The sequence below is a fragment of the Takifugu flavidus genome, chromosome 22 (genome assembly GCF_003711565.1).
Source record: "Takifugu flavidus isolate HTHZ2018 chromosome 22, ASM371156v2, whole genome shotgun sequence".
NCBI lineage: Eukaryota > Metazoa > Chordata > Actinopteri > Tetraodontiformes > Tetraodontidae > Takifugu > Takifugu flavidus.
In genome coordinates this window covers 5,402,503-5,424,265 of record NC_079541.1, presented here as the reverse complement: position 1 = coordinate 5,424,265, position 21,763 = coordinate 5,402,503, and the positions used below count along the sequence as shown (strand labels likewise).

At 49.8% G+C, this 21,763-nt stretch overlaps 1 protein-coding gene across 2 annotated transcripts; it reads right to left on the bottom strand.

The window, feature by feature from the left end:
* Positions 1–14,729: 14,729 nt before the first annotated feature.
* On the bottom strand, positions 14,730–20,856 carry btg1 (B-cell translocation gene 1, anti-proliferative). 2 transcript variants are annotated; one of them, XM_057022038.1, is made up of 2 exons: positions 20,415–20,856; positions 14,730–18,444 (listed from the first exon to the last, which is right to left on the bottom strand). In XM_057022038.1, exons 1-2 carry the CDS (start codon positions 20,557–20,559, stop codon positions 18,050–18,052), a joined length of 540 nt encoding a protein of 179 aa, XP_056878018.1. In that variant the 5' UTR covers positions 20,560–20,856; the 3' UTR covers positions 14,730–18,049. The 2 variants fall into 2 exon arrangements, with proteins under 2 accessions (XP_056878018.1, XP_056878017.1); XM_057022037.1 differs by lacking the exon at positions 20,415–20,856 and adding an exon at positions 19,269–20,408.
* Between the last annotated feature and the right edge of the window lie 907 nt (positions 20,857–21,763).

The window sequence follows — 21,763 nt, the reverse complement described above, 5'->3', positions numbered from 1 at the left end:
TGCGCGCTTCCCTTCCCCTGGAACTCCCGCGTAGGTGTAGTGGCACCTCAAACATCCAGGGTTTGTTTGTGCATTCGGAGCGACAGCGCGTCCAGCGTGTGGGCGTGCGTCCTCGCCAGAAGACGCGTGTCTCCTCTGAGAGGATGTTCCAACACCTTTGCACATAATCAGGTTGATGAGATTTTGCTTCTTAAAGTGCTTCAGGCGGTGGTGGTGGTGGGGGGGAAAGAGAACCACATCAACACAGAAAAGAGTATTTATCAGATCCATCAGCTTTGTTGCTGCCGCCGCTCGATTGGACGGAAGAGCTGAAAAACACCACAAGCGTGGCTTCACCTTGAGTGCCGAGGTTGCAGATTCCCGACGCTTCGTTCTTCACGCTCTCCTTCAAAGTTCTCCCTAATCGCGCACAGCTGAATAATTTTTCCACCCCCTGATTCCCGTCTGAATTTCCATTCTCTTCTTCCACACGCGCGCATGAACACGCACCCACGGTGAAATATGTCGGGCTCAGGCGCGCCAACATGCAGGAGCCGTGGAAGTGGGTCAGCAGGAATAAATAAATATGAGCCCCCCCTTATTAAAGTCCTTCCTCTGTCTGTTTGTCTTGCCGTCTGTCTGCACAAATGTAACCACACAGCGGTGGCTCGGAAGGAACATCGCTGTTCTCGGGGCACGAAGATCCGGGTTTTCAGTAGCGGGATGAATTAGTGCAGCTTTGGCGAGCGAATATTCCGCTCTGTGTGTGCGGATGAGGGGTGGTGGGGGGTGAAAAGGTCACCCTGCTGTCTCGTCTTCTGTTCTTCTGGCGATGCCCACTTGCATTACATGTCAGGGAAGCGTGCGCGTGCTAATCCCGCCTCCTTGACCTCGCCAATGGCTGATTGGCGCCGGCGTCTTTCCCGCGCGCGGACGTGACCTGATGCTGTCATCGCAACAAAAGTAAGTGGGTTAACGCTGACGCCCGCGTAAAAACCAGAGGGCCGAGGGCAGCGCTCCGCGTCGCAGGCCCCCGCTCGCTGCTCCACAGCTGAATATGCCTCAAATCGGGGGGTTTCTATTTGGCCCAGTGTCTCTTAATGGGATTCAGATGACAATCAATCATGTGTGTGCAGATCCGGCGCAGATATCCACCCCCACAGCAGAGCGACAGCCGTGGCGTCGATGCTCGCCTGTCCATTGGTGTGACGCAGCCGCTCTTTGTTGTTTGTGCAGAGTGGGTGCATGCTGGGCATGTGCAGAGGTGCCCAGCGAGGTGCCTGCAGGGTTCAGCAGGGCTTGAAAGGCCCTGAGATGAAAGGAAAGGGCACAAATTCAGCAGCTGTGGCCAACTTTTTCCTCGTTACGTCTCTCACCACTTAGATGGTAAAGCAGTGAAACGGACAGTAAAATATGGAACAGGGAAGCACTAAAGCCAGGAAACTAAAGGAGCCGGGAAATGTGCAATGTGAGACGCTGGATGCCCCAATTTGGTGGTTTTTAACGTTTTATTTCCAAATCCCTGCTGTCAGAACGGGGCTGCAGTTGCAGTTTTAATCCAGAAAAGCATCAACTCTTTAGGAGCCTCTCCGTTGCTATGGTTATTACCTAATCTGAGCTTAGACGTGCGTTCAAAAACGGATGTTAAGCGTTTTCGAACACAAGGAGGACATGAGCAACCCAGCGGAGGAGAAAATCATCCACGCAGGTCAGAAACGGCACATCGCCCTCGTGAAATACTCGCTGTTTGGACCCCCCCTTTCCCCAACAGTAATTAAAAGACTGTTTACTACCGTCGGAGACAGAGGGCTGGCTACCACGGCCGAGTGGACCTGCGGAGGGAAGACGTGGGGGCTGTCCAAAAGGCCTGAGTTAAAATCACACCGGATAGGGCCCACTGTGAGCCCAGTGGCTCTGCTCGGTGCCAAAGTAACCCCCCCACCACCACCACCACCACCACACACACACACAAGCACTCAGTTCATCGGCGGAGCCAGAATCACCCCTGGGGTGGAGGGTACATTAACTTAATTGCTCAGGCCAGCTTAGAGAGCACAGCAGCGTGCAGAGCGAGGACGGGGGGGCTTAAGCCCCGAGAGCGGCGTGATGAAGTGAGGAGGATGATCGCAGTGACATGAATCAATGCAGCAAACAGACAGACAAACAGATGGACGGACAGACATAAGCTTGTTTATGCAGGCGTCCGTCCAAGGCAGCGTTACAGGACTCGGGCCAGCGCTGGTCGGACAATAGAGCAGGCTGCAGGGCTGCGTGTGTGTGTGTGTGTGTGTGTGTGTGTGTGTGTGTGTGCGCGTGTGTGTGTCTGGGACAATGGACGGGTGGGGGATTATTGGCCAAGAGGAAAACAGGAGACAGGAGGAAGATAAATTGATCACCAACCCAAACAAAACAGACCGGTTCAGGGATCTCACTCTGTCTGAGCCTCAGACTCCGATTCGCTGAGATGGTAAAGAACCCCCACCCCACCCCCGGGTAGCCTGCCTCACCCCTCCTCTATCATAAAGGCACAAAGGAGGCCAACAAAATGAGGCCTAACAAGTGTTTGTATTGTTGCGGATCCGCAGGACGGCGAAGAGAGCTGCTACAGCGTATCTATGGTGATGAGGCTGAAAGAGCCTTTCTAAAGTCTTAGAAAAAGCAGGTGTTGCTCTCGCAGCTTCACACTGTTGTTGTCGCCGTGTTGCGGAGCTTTAACTGCTTCTCCCTGCCAGTGGGATGAGGGTATTAATGTTCCCACATGAGCTCTCAAATCTGTGCAACTTTAACAGCCTAAAACTAAAACTGCTATTTATTTCTTTTTAGCATTTTCTGATGTTTGAAGAGTAGAAAAACGGCCACCGTGGTGAAAGAACTGAAGAATTAGCTGGAATACGACCATCGATGTAACCCTCACATAGTTTATAATAACCAACACAATAAACTATATAAATGGGCTCATTAAACAGCATCATTTAAGTTCCATATTGACTTATTGTGACGCTAAGCTAACGTATATAGAGGGGGCTTTGAGTTAAAAGCTAAGCTAACAAGCTACAAGTGATAACCATTCTCATTTCTAACTTGTATTATATGGGAAATTTCGGAACACACGTGCGTGGCCGCGGTTGCAACCGTATTTAATCGGACCTTCTCGAAACATCTTTAGAGAAAAATGGTAAAAACTGGTGGAAGAAGACATAAAATATGCCGATGTTCAAGAGACGCCGCATGAAGGAAACCATCAGCGTGTCAAACGAGCTCCTTTGTAGATAAAAATTGACAGAGTGGTAGCTTTAAAATAGGAATATCACATTTCCCATACAACACATTAGCGATGGTAAATATAGCCTGTGATGTTCCGTTCTACCCAGGTGATGCAACGATCCCTCGCAGCCATTACTGCCAGACTATTCCAGCCTCCAACTGCTTCAGGTGGCGTCGTGTCCATTTGTGCACCGATAACGACCCTTCAGGACACGTGGGAGCGGGCCGTAGGCAGGAAGAAAGAAGCAAATGTCTATTTCTTGGCCTGTAATTATGCCGCACTTTCCGCTCGACCCTCGCCCCCCCCGCCCCGCCGTTCCCGGCTGCTGTTGCGCTTTACTTTCACATTAAATGTGTTTCAGTGTGTATGTTTAGTTTCTGACAGACAAGCCAGATGATTTAAGTTGTCATTGAGCAAGTTGAGTGGATTACGGTGAGCCCTGCTACTGTAGAGAGATGTACTGTGTGTGTGTGTGTGTGTGTGTGTGTGTGTGTGTGTGTGTGTGTGTGTGTGTGTGTGTGCGTGTCCTCATATTAGCTACATACTGAGTACAAAAATCCTCATTCAACTAGCAAAATCATGCCATTTTGCTGGTACTCACATCTTGAAAGGACTGTTAGGTCATAAATTTGACATTAGAGTTGGGTTTAGGTCAGAGTTACAGATGGTTATGGATCGGTCCCCACAAAGATTGAAATGTGAGGATGTGTCCATGTGTGTGATCCACTCACGCCATGTCCTTATGCGGAGTGCATTGTGTACTTCCTCCCATTCTTTTCCTGTAGACCTGCTTTCCTGCCACAGCTAAAGCTCAGGGACAAGGTCACATGACCACCATGACACACTCACACAGACACACACACACACACACTCACACACACACCCGGGCACATCTCCCTTCTTAATCCCCTGTATGCAGACGACACCCACCCGTTCGACAACATCTGTTCAGGCGCTGTTTGAAGCTTAAGTAGCTCATTATGCTTCAGCGTAGCCTGTCGGCGACATGAACGCCGGTCCTGCACAGATGGGGTAGGTCATTTATTCCTTAGCGGGCCGCCGCACGGTCTGCTACGCCACTTCCCGAATTTAGATCCCAACGAACAAAGAGAGGCAACGTTCATGACTTACGTTCGCAGTTACTTTGGATCTAATTAGAAAGTGCTGGTTAGCAAACAACGAAGGATATTCCACCTGTTGCGTAGCTCCAATGGGTCTCCTGATACTGATAGCACACAGATTAAATCACCACGATAAAACAATAAAATACGAAGTAAAGCTGAAGCAGTTATGGCTCCTCTGGTCTAACTGCGTGTTTACAGCTTTTGGGGGGGTCTCTGAGGCGGTCGCAGATTCAGTACCTACATATAGTAAGCTACTCGGACAAAGAAGCATAAACTGGCCTTAATCACTGACCCTGTCTCTGCGCTTCCAGGCAGCAATAAAGCCGTAAATTTGACCTGAAGGCCCAAACAATCCTGATAACATCTGGTAAGTTCCGCCTCCTCAGTATCAGTTAATGATCAGAAAGTACGCGTCAATATTTGATCTAGGACTGCAGAACGTCGCCGCCTAATGTTTTCCCCTGCTGAGTATTTGTCCTCCAGGAACCAAGACGTGGAATTTATCCATTTTTTTAAACTTGTGTTTCTGTTTAAGAGTCGTGAAATGTATTGATTTTTATTTTATTGACCACCATTTATCTGATGGGGGAGGTACTGAGCAGTGGCTACTGAATTAGCCGCCCCTTATGTTGCTCTTGACGTTCCCAACCAAAGATCCTACCTGTAGCGACCCAACAGGTCTTTAGTCTTGTTCCTTCAGGTTGGGTTATTTAGGGAACAGCTCTCTGGATCTTTATGATCATTTATAGGCACAGACGCATATAACTTCTTTGAAACCTGGGCCGTAATGACAGATAATGACTTATACAGCCGCCGCGGTGGAAGAAATTGTGGCGCGTCCCGAAGCGTCGGCGATCAGAGGTCGCAAGTAATGACTCCTTAAATGCGAGGAGAGGGAACAGAAGTATGGGATCGCTGCTCACAGATCACTTTAAAGCCGCCGTTGAGTGTTGATTGTGCAGGAGGAAGCGCGCTGATTAGCGAGGAACAATGAGAAATAGTCCCTCTCCTCGGCCTACTCACCTCCTCCCCCCTTTTTTTTCAGTCCTGAGAGCGTCGTATCCTGCTGCCACCCTCGACTTTATAATCACACTATTGTCTGTAAAAAAAACAAGAAGATAAAAAAAAAAGAAAACAATTACGAGGAAGTCCTGGAAAACTGGTTCCGCGGCCTTGTCTGGAGGTGATTTCACTCCTGAGAACGTCTCAGTGGTGTTGAACTCTCGTTAAACATGTAATTTTACTGATTTACTTTAATTTCCTCATAATTCAGTCTATTAAAAGGGTGACACCCGCCCATATTCCCATATCTGGCAGCCCTTGTTGCACCAGTGGGTCTATTTGTGCAGCAGCATTCACACACACGCACACACACACACACACACACACACACACACACACACACACACACACACACACACACACACACACACCTGTTGCTGTGGAGATGCCATTTTTGGGCACGCTGGGAACAAGGCGTCATCTTTAACCATGGCGTAGGCTAGCTACAGGATACAGATGCTACACACCTCAAAACCTGACACACAAACACACACACACACACACACACACATACACACACACACACGGCCAGGTGTTTGCTGAGTGATACCAGATATTATTTGGTTATTTTCCACCACCTGGCGGCAGCTGTGAAACCTATAGTCTGAGCCCGTTTCGCCTGGTCTATATGTTTCACATATGTTCTCTTGCCACAAGTGGGTGAGTGTTACAACCCGTTGCATCAGGTCCAGGCGTGTCTGCGGGACGTGACTGGACGTGAGTCACTCTGAGAGAACGCCCATGACGGCACGGTAAAGAAATGGTCGTTATGTGGTTCTTTACTGCTGTTTCCACTGGTTTTACTGGCAGGTCAGAGGTCACGTTAATAGATACAGGCCTCGTCCTTTCTCCCCTCTGGCCTTTTGTTCAGCTGGAATGGGATCGGGGGACCTCTGGCTTCCTGCTTCCTGGCCGGTTCATCTTCAAAAAGCTCACGCTGTGCGTGACCTTCCCACACGTGCACATGCAGCCCGCTCTTGCACGGAAACATCACGGTGGCGCTCCGTGGGATGGCGGCCGTTTTGGTGGAAATGATTTCTTTTCTACGTCCTGGTTTGATGATAAACAGAGCGAGCTAAGCTGACCCTTGTTGACCGAGGCCCTGGGAGTCTGGCGGGGGGGATGGGGGGGGTGCACCCACTCTCCCACAGCTGAGCTAGCTTGTGGAAACCTGAGAACAGGGAGCCGAGACGGACTTTTAGAACAACAGGTGACGGCCGTGCCGGTTGGAACCATCTCGCTAATCGGGTTCCCTCATCAGTCAGATGAGGGACAAATGAGGGAGGTCCTGGAAGCACCATGAGGACCCCCCACCACATTGTGATCCTTAGATCAACCCTCAGCTTGTATGTGTAGAATAGGTGAAGTCTGAAGGAGGTGGGGGTTGTTGACGGGCCGGGTGGCTGATGGTGCCCCATTGTCTGTCCCATCTGTCCGCCTTTATCTTCAATCACACCCCCCACCACCCCTGAAGCCTCGCCACTACCTCCGCCTCCTCCCGAGACTCCTTCCCCCACGTCGGCTCACACCCTTCTTTGTAACGTGGTTGCCCCCCTCCCCCGGGAGCTGGCAGAGGACCAGGAGTCTTCCGCCCACAGCAACTGGTGGCATCGTTCGCATGCGTAGTTATGCCCAGTTGCCTGGTCGCCCGCAAAGTGGACGCTCACACAGACGGCGAGCGTCTGCTGGCTCTGGGGGCAGGAAACGGTAACAGATTGGATCTGGATCACGTGGATGGAATGCTGATTAAGGCGCAGCGTGCTTTTGATTGGTCCTGAAAGAGCGAATGATACCATTAGTCAGCTCTTTCATCAGGTTTTACTTGACTGTGTAATGTTTTGTAACATTGAACTGTTTGTGTGCCGACATTCCCAGGAAGTGTTCGTGTTATTCATTTATTTACATGGCTAAAAAACCTCTGGCTTCACCTTCACTTGTGTTTAGATACAACAAGTGTGGAAGCTTCTTTTAGCTTAGCTTTTATGTAGCCTAGTAGCTTAGTGACTGCTTAAAGGCAGCGTAACCAAGGTTGCAAAGACCTTAAAGATCTACTGAGGGGAACCGCTAAGGCCTTAAACTACCAGAAATATTCCGACAGGGAAATACTGTCATTCCCTAAAAACCAAATAAAATCAACACACTACAACACATTTTAAGTGGTGATTTTTCAGATTGGAAACTGGAGTAGCTTAGCTAAGTAGCTTAACTAATCACCTCCACTGAACGCTTTCTTCTCAGAGAAAATCACTGCGTACATTTCCATAAACACCAGCAATTAAAAACAGTCATTTCCCATAATTATGTGTGCCGTATCTATCCTAAATTATCACTGATTCAGCGATCTGCAGAATATCACCGGCTGTTGACAGGCGTCTCCCGCTGTGTATCACTGCCGTATCTGGTGTTAGTGTGAAGATAAACGCTATTTTGGATGACTTCAAAAGGGGAGCTGGAAATGAGGGTTTGTTATTGGCAGGAACCACCTTTTGGCTGGCTCCTGAACCAGGGTCCATGAAGAAGAAAAGCTGTGTGTAGCTGACAGACAGGCACAAGTGCAGGCAGGGGTGGCCAATCCCCAAACAATGACCCTTCCTCAATCTTCAACTGTTGCGGGGAGACATGTGACGGTGAATAACGGATGACTCAGAGGGACTTTCTGTTCGTCATCTTCACGTTTCACCACATTTCTGACTCAACAGGGGCGCTCGGCCAACCGCTTAAGCTAATGCGCTAGCTTGTTTGAAATGGGAACTCCAGATGTTTTGGATTGCTCTGGATTGATCGGAACTCGCATGCTGAACCTGAAAACGTGTTTAAAGCGTTCAAGAATCAAGACAACGTTAATTATTCAACGCCAACAGATACTTTGCTGGAAAAGGTGGATGTTTTGACTCAAAGGAAATGAGTTTTGACTCAGATGCCTGGTGGATGAACAAATGCACACTTTGACATTTGCTTTTCGAAAGACGGCGCAGCTTTCCCTCCCACCCTCCCATAATTCAATGGAATTAAAAAAATGTAGGCCAAGCGCATGCAGAAAGGTCCCAGTTTGGCCGATCCACGATGTTTCCGTTTTTAGCTTTAAGAAGGAGAAATAAAGACGAGGAAAAAGCACAAACTGGAGAGGAGCCAAGGTGGACATTTGTCATTCTTTTAATCTATTGCAGCAGGGAAAGTCCTTGAATTTCCTTGAATTTCCTTGAAAGTTCAATTTTAGCCTGTTGGGGACGCTGGGGGGGACAAACTCCGCTCTCTTCCTTTCCAGGTCATCTGAGATCTCTTGCCTTTTTGTGTCAGGGCAGGATGTCAGATGTGAACTGCAGCTGCTCCAACCTACGCGACAGGGAGCCTGCGAGGAAGGAAATGGCGAGGAAGAAAACCTAACGGAGTGGCTTTTCGTAGAACTACCACGGCTCGGTTTTCAGTTACCGGTACAGTCTGGTGGCGAGGAGCCAGAGCAAGAAAGTGGGGGATGAAGTGAAAGAGGGGCAGCAGATGTTTCCTGATGGTTCCGAAGCCTTCGATCCCACCCACCCGCTCTCAAACGTACCTGGCCTGCCTACGTGCGTCTCCACAGGCCTTTATGTCCAGCCTGGGCCAGGAGCAGTAAACTGGCTCCGCCCCCCCAACCAACCATCTGTCGGCATTTGACACAAGTAGGCCAACAAGGAGCGCACAGCGGCGCAGGAATGCCTGGCATGGATCCAGTCCATTCCAGCCGGGCCTGCTCTAAACTACACCAGGAACGGTCTGACTGTTCCGACGCCCTCAGACGACAGCTGAACGGGGGGGTGTTGGGGGCGGGCTTGCCTCCGCCACAAAGCGTGCACGTACAAATTCTTCCAGCTCTCAAGCGCACACCAGTGCCTCCAGTGTCTCCTACTGGTGAGCTAGAGCTAACCGCGTCATCTTCCATTTTGTCCACACGGTCTTGCTTTCTGACCTCCTCCAGCTGTTCCCTCAGTCTCAGGGATAACGCCTGTGGGAATTCCAAGATCAGCTTTAGCAGAACAGGCAGATGAAAACCATCTTTTCACATCAACCCTTTTTCTGTCGCCACCAGTTTGGGCCGTATCTATTTTCAGTGTGCCATGACGAAGCGTTATCTTCACTAAGAATGTTCACACATGGCGGACTTGATCAGCGGCTCAGTAGCATGTCTCGTGTGATTGTTTCCGGAACAAAAACTGAAGTAGAAAGAGATGATAATCATATAAAGTCCCCCCTCCAGTTTTTATAAGCTTAAGTTAAGTTTCTAGCTCCCCTCACCTGACTAACTACCCTGTTACCCTAACCCTAACCCTAACCTGTATCAAATTGTCTCTGCCCCTTTGTTTGCGGGTAAAAGCAAAAATTTGGCCCGTATTCTTGCTAACTTGAACACATGGTCCAAATTCCATTGTCAAAACAACCCCTTGCATTCAGAAAAGCTAAACTGGTTCCTTCTGGGAAACAGTTATGGATCAAACAGGCCTCCAGAGCTGCTTTTGTGGGAGGTGAAGCAGCACACTCTTATAAAAGGGAACTGGGAGCCTTCTCATTAGCTAAAAACAGGACAAAACGCTGGGAAAAAGCTCCTCGTTATTATTACCTGTATATTTACCCACCTCCAGTCTCTCCTACTTGTGTTCTGGCTAATGAGTAACATGTTTGTCCCACAGGGAAATGAGTTTTTCTGTAGTTACTCATTAAGCCACCTGTGTTGTGTAGGTCGCGGCTGTTTTTCTGCAGATTTATCGTGCAAACACCACGATGTGCACGTCCAAATACTCAGCGCCGTCACTGGGATTAGCGTCGTTTGGGGATTTTTCTCGTTACTCGATAGCTAACTGTTAGCGTGCGGCTGTGTGTTAATAAGATTATCCAAGCTCAAGCTTTATTTTCTGGCTATTTGCTCGTCGTGTGGCTGCTTTGCTGAGCGTTAGCGTTAATTTAGAAGCGTGCATACCTAGCTTCCCTCTTCAGGGTACGTTCTGTACATTTGAGGCTGTGCGTTTGCCGCTGACTGTTCAGTCCTGAATGTGGGTGTTTTGAAGCCATTTAACAAAGCGTCGTGAGGGTGTGTGGGTTTTCGCACAGCTGCATCAGGCGGCGGAGCAGCAGTTCTTCCTGTCAGTTGTGTCTTTTTTCATTTCTCAATAACACTTCTGTCTTTTTTAAATACTTTTGCTTCCCCATTTTGGTGTCATCAACCTTCCCAAAAGCCACATATCTTAATTCTCCCTAATTCCTCGTCTCATCCTTACTGATCCCCTTCGCTAAATCATTCTTTATCTCCTAATTGTACACTATATTGCCAAAAGTATTTGGCCACCCATCCAAATGATCAGAATCAGGTGTGCTAATCACTCGGCCCGGCCACAGGTGTATAAAACCAAGCACTTAGGCCTGGAGACTGGTTCTACAAACATTTGTGAAAGAATGGGCCGCTCTCAGGAGCTCAGTGATTTCCATCGTGGAACGGTCATAGGATGCCACCTGTGCAACAAATCCAGCCGTGAAATTTCCTCGCTCCTAAATATTCCAAAGTCAACTGTCGGCTTTATTATAAGAAAATGGAAGAGTTTGGGAACAACAGCAACTCAGCCAGGAAGAGGTCGGCCAGGTAAACTGACAGAGGGGTCAGCGGATGCTGAAGCACAGTCAGGTGCTACAGAGCTCCAAACATCATGTGACCTTCAGATGAGCCCACGTACAGTACGCAGAGAGCTTCATGGGATGGGTGTCCATGGGCGAGCAGCTGCATCTCAGCCATACATCACCAAGGCCAATGCAAAGCGTCGGGTGCAGTGGTGTAAAGCACGTCGCCACTGGACTCTAGAGCAGTGAGACGCCTTCTCTGGAGCGATGAATCACGCTTTTCCATCCATTTCGGACTGCGTTGTGCCGAGTGTGAAATCTGGCGGAGGAGGAATTATGGTGTGGGGTTGTTTTTCAGGAGTTGGGCTTGGCCCCTTAGTTCCAGTGAAAGGAACTTGGAATGCTCCAGGATACCAAAACATTTTGGACACTTCCATGCTCCCAAGCTTGTGGGAACAGTTTGGAGCGGCCCCTTCCTCTTCCAACATGACTGTGCACCAGTGCACAAAGCAAGGTCCATAAAGACATGATGACAGAGTCTGGTGTGGATGAACTGGACTGGCCTGCACAGAGTCCTGACCTGAACCCGACAGAACCCCTTTGGGATGAATTAGAGCGGAGACTGGGAGCCAGGCCTTCTCCACCAACATCAGTGAGTGACCTCACCAATGCACTTTTGGAAGAATGTTTGAAGATTCCTACAAACACACTCGGCAACCTTGTGGACGGCCTTCCCAGAAGAGCTGAAGCTGTAATAGCTGCCAAGGTGGGCCGACATCATATTGAACCCTGTGGGTGAGGAATGGGATGGCACTTAAGTTCATATGTGAGTCAACGCAGGTGGCCAAATACTTTTGGAAATAGAGTGTATCTCGCAGACTCGTTGCTCCGCTTCATGCTAGCACGTGACTGTACACCCCTGCGTCAACAGGAAACAGCTGAGGCGATGCGTTCGCTCACTGATTTCCTGTCAGTTTCTGAGAAATCTAGACCAAGTTGTCACAACAGGGTGAGACGAGCACAGCAGGCCGATCATGTGGTTGGAGGTTAGCATGTTTACAAGCAGCAGGGGATTTAAACGAACACGTGCGTTTGAGTTAAACTGCAAAGTGGGTCTTTTTTTTTTCAGAGCTGTAAAATGAGTCTCATGCTTTAACACTGAACACTGCCAAACTTTCCAAATGCAGCTAGCTTAAAATACATTTATGTTGAAACATATGTGCAGTACAGCACGTTAAATGATTGTTTCTATGTCTGTGAGAAAAGAATGAATGCATGTAGAGACACTCACACCTCTGTGTGTGGCCCACCCTCCTGCTGAAGGCCTCTAGCTGAGGCTACGCTATATTTAGGCGGCTGCTTTTCTCTCTTTCTCTATCTGAGAGCTTTGCTTACTGGCTGGGAGAGGCCGGCCGCAGGGATATGTTGCCTCTGTGTCTGACCACCGACTTTCAGATAACCATATGTGGGAGAACACAAACAGATGAGGACATCAGCGGTGGTTATCCCGTTAGCTTATCATTAAGACCCGGTGCTTGTTGGTGTCACAAACATGACGTTGGGGGAGGACTCTGCAAATCTAAACACAGTTTAAAGGTGTTAAGCGTTTCGAAATGCGGAAATTAGCTTGTTCCAGATGAGCACTTTTCAGCACTGCGGATTCTTTTAGACTGTCTCCAAACTCAAATGGAAAGATCTCAGCCTCTAATTAAATATTTCAAGCTAATTGATGCGATTAGCTGCAGCTGTAGAGTGGAATGATATCTTTCAGCTGACTGATTGAAAAAAGTGACAGCAAAGTAGCTAGAAAATGAAGTATTTGGCAAACAACTTGAATGTTTGGCATCACAAGCTACTTGTCGCACAAGCTACATATCTGCTGTCTGGATACTAAAATTCCCTCCAAAACCCTGCACCCAGCCCCAATAAGGCTAGCTTTTCAAGCGTGAAATGAATTCCGTCGCTGAGGAAGTGACAACCCGACAGGTGACAGAAGGAGGGATAAAGATAGATGGGGTGCCTCCATCTCTTGGTTACCGTAAATAGACATCCTAAAAACTGATGCCTCGCCAACCAGAAGCTTCAGCTAGCTACCTCGACATCACAACGGCTACCCTTAAGGCCAGAGTCCACATTTAAAACACCGTAGACGTGCTGTAAGAACACCCCTCCCTCCATTCAGTCCAATGTGGAAAACTGTGGATGTCTTTGTCCCCACTGGTTTCTGTTTACTTCATTGTGCCTGCGGTGGAGCGGGCGGGTGGGGGCGAAGCAGATGTCAGCGCTGAGGATGAATAGGGCCCCCAGGGGAAGGGGAGCCGGTGTTGCCTATATACACGAGAGACCCTCCCAGCCAAAACAGGGATCTGCTTCTAACTGGAATTAGCTTATCCTTGACTGGCGAATGACGCACGCTCTCCTAAAGAGCGCCGAGACACCAATAAAGTGGAGAGCCAGCGGAAAAATACAGACGAAGGCTCCAAAACAGCTGCTCTGTTTCGGGATCATAAAATCGGGGACATCCAGGAATGGCTCCGTTCTGTTTTCACGTACTTTTATTGAAGGTTTTGTTTTCCTTGCTGCACGCCCAGAGCAGATAGGGGGCGGAGCTTAAGCACAAAAGGCTGTGACTTTTTGCCTTTGTCCTTTTAAACAGGGCGACCCAAACACACACACACTCTGCAGGAGGTCCCCAACATCATCTAACTGCTAATGAACCGTGTCCCAGATGTCAGCTGCACCGCGCCGTCGCCCCCGGTCTTTGTTTTCACTTTCCGCCCTGAGAGATTATTCAGATTTACTGCTGCTGCTCCGGCTTCCACCTGCAAAGACCCACTCGAAACTTCTGCATCCACCAGCCTCGGTTCAAGGCAGCGTTACGAATTTGGCAGAATTTCCCTTTTTTTTCACCTTGTCATGGCAACAACAAGCGTCAACAACCCGCTCCCGAGTCACGGCTGAAGCGTGTCCAGGAAAGATTGCTCAGATGCCGATCGCAGTCGCCCGGGCAGGCTCCTTTTGAGGAAAAATCTGCAGCACGCATCATAAAAACTGGCCTCACGTCACTGTTCAGAGAGGAAAAAACCCAACCAGCACCTTCCCTCTTGGTGCCCTCTGACCCCCCCCTAAACCAGCTCTCCTTGTCCACCCCCCCTTTACCTTTGTCTACGCGTCAGAACGATCCGGGTGTTTTCATTCCTGCGCCTGTAGCCAAGCAACCAGTGGCAATTCAGGTGTGTGTGTGTGTGTGTGTGTGTGTGTGTGTGTGTGTGTGTGTGTGTGTGTGTGTGTGTGTGTGTGTGTGTGTGTGTGGTGTGTGTGTGTGTGTGTGTGTGTGTGTGTGTTTGTCCCAAACTTTTGTGGAGTCAGCAGGATCGTAGGGGCACCGTGCTAGCGATGCTAACAGAGGCTAAAGCAAAGGCAGCGGAGCGCCACACGTCTGACAACATGGCGTGCATCGGGGCTGGAAGCGATTAGCTTTAGGCAGCGGCAGCCCTTGGAAGGGAAGGAGCTTATGAAACGTTCCAATCTGTTGCTGATCCAGACCATTAGGAAGCAGATTTCTGCTCAGTTCGCATGTTTGTTCCACTTCTAACACGACCCGCGGCGCCGCGCTAGCAGGATAATCACTAAAGTGCACTTTAGCTTCAGATTTGGCTGCTAAAAATCACCCTTTTTACTCTCAAAACTGCATCGATCAAGAAGGACAAACTCAGGAGTTATGATGCCAAGATAGGAAATCTTTTATTACAGAGAAAAAAAACTTTTTTCTTCCAAAATATAGAAATCTGTACAACTTCCGCACAATCAATTTACATGAACTGTACAAATTTACAGCAGTTCATCACGACATACCCAAGGAAAAGAAAACCGAACACCGATAAAGATGTACTGACATGATCACGAGACAGCTTTTCTTCTTGGGTAAGCTCAGATTTTTTTTGTCTATTTTCTGCATTTGTAGGTAAAAAGAAAAAAAGGGGGGAAAAAGAATTTTTAAAAAAGCAAAATGAAGAAAAACAAAGGATACGTCTACGATTACAGATCATGGAAACTAAGAGTTCTTTTTTTTTTTTCTTTCACCAGAACAACTTTGGTCCTTGCCAACGCTCCCGTCACGAAATGGCTTCACAAAATCATCCATGTTTAGAAGATGAAACACAAAAAAAAGAAGGAATACATCTGAAAACACCTCCGGATAGCAATTATTGGCACTTCCCATGTGTAAATGTCATGTATTCTACCATCGGTTGTACAGTTACGATACATTCTACGACATGTCAAACACCTCAAATGTGAAAGTGGCAATAATGCAACTGAGCAATGGCGAATTTGGACGACGACGACCACGACGAAACCGTTCCCTTCCTGCCTCACGTCAACATGCACGACTTTTCCCACCGGGGTATTTTATTGGATGTCTGAGGCCTGAGTTTGGCGATACATTCCAGGAGAGACTCTTCGCGTCTCCAAATTTAAAAAAAAAGGAAAAAAAAAAAGTCACAACTTCAACTTGACATATTTAGTGCATTTTAATGTGCTCCGTTTCTGTGACCAGCGCCCCGCGGGTAGAGGATGTTTACGTTGTTTTTAAAACGAGGTCAGCTAAAAGATCAGATTTAAAAAAACGGGGGGGGGGGGGGCAGGGGCGACGGAGCGGAGAGTAAAAACACAGATGGCGAAAGAGGCGGTTAACGCGCGTCTGAAATAGAGACCAATCTCGTGGCGTCTTCGTGGCGCAATGTGAAACAAAAGGGGGGGGGGGGGGTGCAGTGCATCAAAGGCTGCAGCTCTATTACCCACGATTCCTCTCAGGCGTGGAGGGGGCATCCAGAAGGCTCTGTGGTCGATGCTCAGGCTGAGGTGGACGCGACACCTGACTCAACGCCACATCTGCCCCAGCTTGCCGCCGACCCCCGCCCCCCCCACACCCAGAGCCAAGCAGTGGTGCGTCAGACAACCATCCAATCGTACGCATGTAAACAAAGTCACTCGGTGATCAAGTGCAGCACGATCCAGTGAGGCGACACAGCCCGGCACCCTCGGCCATTCTGGTCCTCCTCGTCTCTCACTACCCCCCCACACCTAAACGTGCACACAAAGCGCGCATGCTGGTATTTGACCCATCACTACCTGAGGGAGGGTTGAGAACTTCTAGGTAGGGGGGGGTGTCATACAAGTCTATGGGTCGGAGGGGGCCAGAGGGATTTTAGCTGCCCTGGACAAAAGTGCCCGGCCCTGGATGCCCCCTCCTCCCGTCCCTCACGCCGACTCCCTGGATCCAGCCTTCCCTACCTGCCCCCCCCCACCGCGCCAGATGATATGTGTCATATTACGTCTACCTGCATCTGCAGGGGGTTGGCTAGCAACACGCCAGCCTGCTCTCGGCTTAATGGGCGGGGGGAGCTGAAGGGCGATATGTGGCACCTGAGGCACTCAAGCCCCGCCTTCTGAGAAAAGGGGGCAGGGTTTCGCCACCGCCGGGTGGGAAAGCGGACACCTCCGGCAAGGGTCCAGGTGGCGGGTCAAATCAGGCTGGCTCACGTACGCCTGAAAATCACAAATGGCTTTTAATTCATGACAATGAGGTCTCAATAAGGCAACACACCTCCAGTGCACACATCCGCCCCCCCCTCCCAACCCTGGAAATAACCAGAACAAGTTTCAAGTCAAAGCGAAGCTCCAAAGCCCCAATGCCACCAGTCCGGACCAAACAGTGCCATGTGAACGGATGACGCGCCGTCGGCAACAAACCACCGCAAATACTCTAAAGGTCAACAGCTGTGAAATGTTCAAATACAGTGTAAAAATCAAAGCTTTCGCTGGGAATCCGGAGCTTTGATGGACACGGGCCAGATCCCACTGTGGGGGCTACAGAATCCGAACAGAAGCCAAGCGGGGGCGACGCAACAACAACAAAAACCCGACAGGAAACGGTGACATTCGAATGGATGGAATGCAGGCGATTTCCTTGAAGTACACATTCCACACAATCTGGTGCCAAAGTGCATTTCAACGTCACCTCCGACTGGGCCGCGTGACCAAAAAACCCGGTTAAAAAAAGAGCCCCGCCCTTTGCTACACATTGCATTTTGGTGGTCATGGGAGATGTGGGGGGGACATTTTAACAAGGGGACTTGATTGTGTACTTCAACAACATTCATGAACAAAGAGGAAGGGGAGAGGGGGAACCCCCCCTCACCGCGTCTCCCCTGGAAAGCTACACGTTTATGCATGATGGAAGGGCGACAGTGCAACAGGACACGCTGGTATCCGCGGTAACGGGTGTCAGGTGGAGTGGAGATGAGTTACTGAAGTTCAGCAGTGGTGATGTAACAAGGTGTGTGGGGGGGGGGAGCCGAGGAGGAGGGCCCTTCGCTAAAAAAGGGGAGGTCCCTAAAAGATCTTCAATTTGGGAAAAGTCTCGACTCGGCTCCTCCCACATTGGAAAACCAAACAAACAATGGCCGCTAATCAAACAAGCTCCGGATTCACGAGTGGGGGGGGTAATCGGAAAAACCTTTAAAATCCGTATAATTTAATGCATTCTGCGCCTGCGTTAAAAAAAAAAAGTGTACCCATAATAACCACAAGTAGGAAAAGTGCAAAGTCAATGACAGCCCGTTCAGGAGGAGGAGCCGATCACGTTGTTTACAGTCGAGGGGGGAGGAGGCGGAGCCAGTCTCCGTCGGGAAGGGGGGGGTAGGGGATCCTGGTTGGTTCGGATGGTTTAGCTGCCCCAACAGTTCCATTTCCACAGAGGCTGCTCCCTGAAAACGGAGCGCCCAGCTGATCCGGCGACAACAGAACAGAAGATAACTGGGAGGGAGGGGTCAAAAATATCACACCTGCAAGGTTTCCATCACCTGGACGATAGGCCACATCCTCTGCTTTTTTTTTTCTCTTTTGCCTTTTTCTTCTTTCACTATTTCATATCATATTCTTAGCTTTAAAAAGGCTCACCCTGAACGGCGTGACCCTGAACAAAAGTGAGCAGGGGGTGGGGGGGGGAGGGGGGTGGCGGTGACTGCGTGCAGGTTTAGCCGGACACAGTCATCATGTTGTAGCCTTTGGAGGGACTGGTTCTGCCCATCACCCTCAGTTCCTCCTTGCAGCTGATGCGACTGTCCATCATCGGCCCGCTGTTTCCTGAGGGGGAGACGGCGGCGGCCATCATGGATGTCACCTGGGGACCGGGCTGCGACTGGTAGAGGACGCAGATGGAGCCGTCCTCGCCGATGCGGTAGGACACCTCGAAGGGGTCCACCCACAGCGTGAGCTCGCTGGGCAGCAGCAGGTACAGTTGCTGGATGGTCAGGCCGATGCGCTGGCCCGCCTGCCCCACCAGCGGGTCCATCTTGTGGTTAATGCGGATGCAGCGGTAGCCCGAGCCCTTGCAGGGTCTGTCTGGGAACCAGTGGTGCTTGTATTGCTCTGCAGGGAGAGGAGAGAAAACAGGGAATGTTTAACTTTGGAGCAGCAGCGGGGGGGTTTTATTCTAAAAGGAAAAACAAAAATACACCCCCAGAGGGCGTAGCCGTAACAGACCACCTGTTACAGGCCTGATAAGGAGCAGTAAAACAGCAGTGGCCGAGTCCTACGTGACAAAGAGGCACCCAATGGATTGCTCAACACCGCCCCCCCCCCTCCAGTGTCACAAAGTCTTCCCTGACTGGCTGAACAAAAACACCCAAAGTGCCAAAGTCCCAGTCAGCCATCTGGGACAGCAGGCTCCGCCTTTAAAGGGAAAGCAGCTTATTTTTCTGGCTTTTCTGCTTCCCTTCAGTGGCTTTGGGGGGGGGGTTTAACACGAGAAAGGTGGACAATCACACAGCAGACGTGTGACGTGTGTATGCACCAGCGGAAAAAAATGGCCTTTTTTCTGCTTCTCAAATTCTGGGATGGACAATAGACACTTCTCACGTATTTGAATACTGTCCCGATACAGCCCGAGAGAAACAAATGAAGTAGGCTAGACCCCGGGGGGCACCTGTATGCATTCACGGGATAATAACAGCACCCCCTCCACACTGCCCGCCGTCAGACGGCCCTGCGCCGCCTAACTAACGGATGGGGTTGGCGCTCGCCAGGCCGAGCCACAAAATCATGCCCGAGAGCAGCTGGTGGAGGATCAGCTCGACCGGAACCTATTCTTGAAAACCAGGACACACAGAGGAACAAGGGGGAGGACAGAGAGCGGAGAAATAAGCAGGCAAATGCGCTCTTAACCTAGAGAGAAACGAGGTTGTTTATCCAACCGTGTGCACGCTTATGTCTCTGTTCTCTCTGCTGAGCAGTGGGGGTTTTAGACAGTGGGGGGGGGGGGGGGGGGGGGTAGAGCTCTGGCCCAGCTCGCACGGAACCCACATGGAACACTGTTTGTACTAAAAACATCCTTTGGGTTAAAATATCTGGGCAGGCCCCGCCCCCTTTCCATTCTCCCCTATAGCACATACCAAAACACCCCATCCCCCACACACGGGCCCCTCTGTTGATAAACACGTCACTGGCAACCACCAATTTAAACAACTTGTGAATTTTTTTAACCTTAATAAATTCACAGTCGCCGTTTTGGACGGGTTTTGCACGGGAATTAGCAGCGACGCACACAAGTAAGCGCTATATGCGGGGAAAATGTAGGTCACCCGCAGCTCCGTGCGCCTGGTGGATTGAGCGGGGCAGATGTACGGCAGCTTTACACACTGGAATGTGTTTACAGCAGCAAACCCGACAATCCCCGAACACTGCTGCCCCAAAACACGCAACAAACGCAGAATGACGTGGAACGGAAAGTTCTGAGATCCCGGGAACCGTTCGACAAAAATGCCAAATGGTGCGTAAAATTTGGCGAGCAAAAAACCCACATATACACTTTATCTCTACAAAGAAAAAATACATCTCTGGGATCTGACCTTTTCAGTCACCAGTCATCTATTTCGTTTTGCATTACGTAATTGAGCTCGGCCGAGGCAGTTTGATCTGGTCCCTGTGCGTTATCGACCGAGGCGCACTTCCTTGTTTGAATCCTCCTCCCCCTCCTTTTCTCTTTCTTCCAAACAAAGTCTCCAAATACGCACCTTCAAACCCCGATTTCTGTGGAAAATAGCCTAACCCACCAATAGGATCGTCGAAAAGGCCGCCACAAATGTCTCCCCGCGCGGTTAACTCGACGTTTTCTCCCTCCTGTGTTCCTACGTGCGCAAACGTCGCTGCGCGTCGGCCCCGCTGATAGTGATAGTTGGAGAACAAAGAACGGCTCTTCTGACTCGGTTTTCGAGTCAAATTACGGGCCCCAGACTCAAATTCAAAACCAATTTCAACAACTAGCAGTGTGATTTGACGTGTGGGGTGTTTTTAATGGGTGTTTTCGGCCGCGCGTACGCGTAATTATCGGGTTTACTTACCTGCCAAGATGTCCTGTAAGCTCTGGTTGAAGGTTTGGACCTGTCGATCGTTTACGTGTCCTTTTACCCTCAGAAATCTCGACAGAAATCCGACGGCGGCGTTGATCTCTGGTTTCATTGTTCCACGGGCACAAAGGGTATGCATTGAGAAAGGCAGCGGCGACGGTCCGCGCGTTTGTTTTTTCTCCTCTGCGTGTTTGTCCGATCTTTCGCCTCCACTTCTGCGCGTTCCTTATCTGTTGCGGGTGCGTGCGTGTTGTCTCTTGGCATTTATCAGACGAGGTAGAGGGAGGTTTGTTTTCAGATCGAGCCAGGACGGTTCAGTGCTGAGAAACAAACGCCTGTTGGTAAATACAGGCGCTTCAAGACGGTGGGGGGGGGGCTCTCCTTGTGCCACGTTGACCAAACCCTCTCGCGTCCTCCAGAGTGGAGCTTCTGAAATGGGGGAAAGGGTTTTTATAGCGCCCCCTCCCTCCCCGCAGCCTCGCCACAGGCTGCTACAGCAACAACAGCTCGCCAATCAGCGTCCCCCTCCCTCTGACGAGCCTCATATAGGAGGAGTGATGCCTTCGCGTCACCGCTCTGGAAATAAACAGAGACGCGCAACAGGGGACGGTGCCGCGTTCACGGACCTTGGGAAGTATCTGGTGCTAGAGGAGACAATCAGACGGTCGTAAATAAAAACAAGCTTTCTCGTTTGTAGAGCGGGTCTGGGGGGGTTCAGTCAACAGGACTGGCGCAGACTCGTGTTAACATGATAAAAACACAATTCCTTTATGTCACGGAACAGCAGACGGGAGATTTTCCTGACTGCGAATTAAAATCGCGAAGGTTTCTTCAGCAGAGCCGGAGCAAACTTCCGTAATCTGTAATGTTTAACCCAGTTGATACCCCCCAACCCCCCCCCCCCCCCCCCCCCCCCCCCTCACACACACACACACGCACACACTTTTACATGTTTCCCTTTCAAGTTTAAATTTAAACTGTTTTGGTGGTTGGTTATATACTGTCTTAACAGCACCGAGTGATAAAAATGCTTGATTTCAGTAGACTTTCACTTCACCAGACGGTTCTTCCCCTCATCCACCATTTAATCTTAGTCCTGAAACCCTGTGTACTGGTCAAACATTCTCCTCCAAAGTGTTTCTAATCACACTATGTCCACAATCCTTCAAATTTCCACACGAAAACTACCAAATTGTAACCGAAATCAAAGTATATACGTCCTTTTATCGGCATAAACGTGATTACAGCAACAGTATATGCAGTTAAAGTCCCCTCTAAACAATATGTCATCATGTTTGGGATAAATGATTGGGTGTTTATCATGCCGTCTGCTTGGGTTTATG

What these genes read in the sequence shown, in the direction of transcription:
- btg1 (XM_057022037.1), bottom strand. Translation starts at nt 19,479, where the DNA reads ATGGGGTGTTTTGGTATGTGCTATAGGGGAGAATGGAAAGGGGGCGGG. An exon ending in GAGACATAAGCGTGCACACG is followed by an intron (nt 18,445 to 19,268) that starts GTTGGATAAACA and finishes CTCTCCCTGCAG; the next exon opens with AGCAATACAAGCACCACTGG.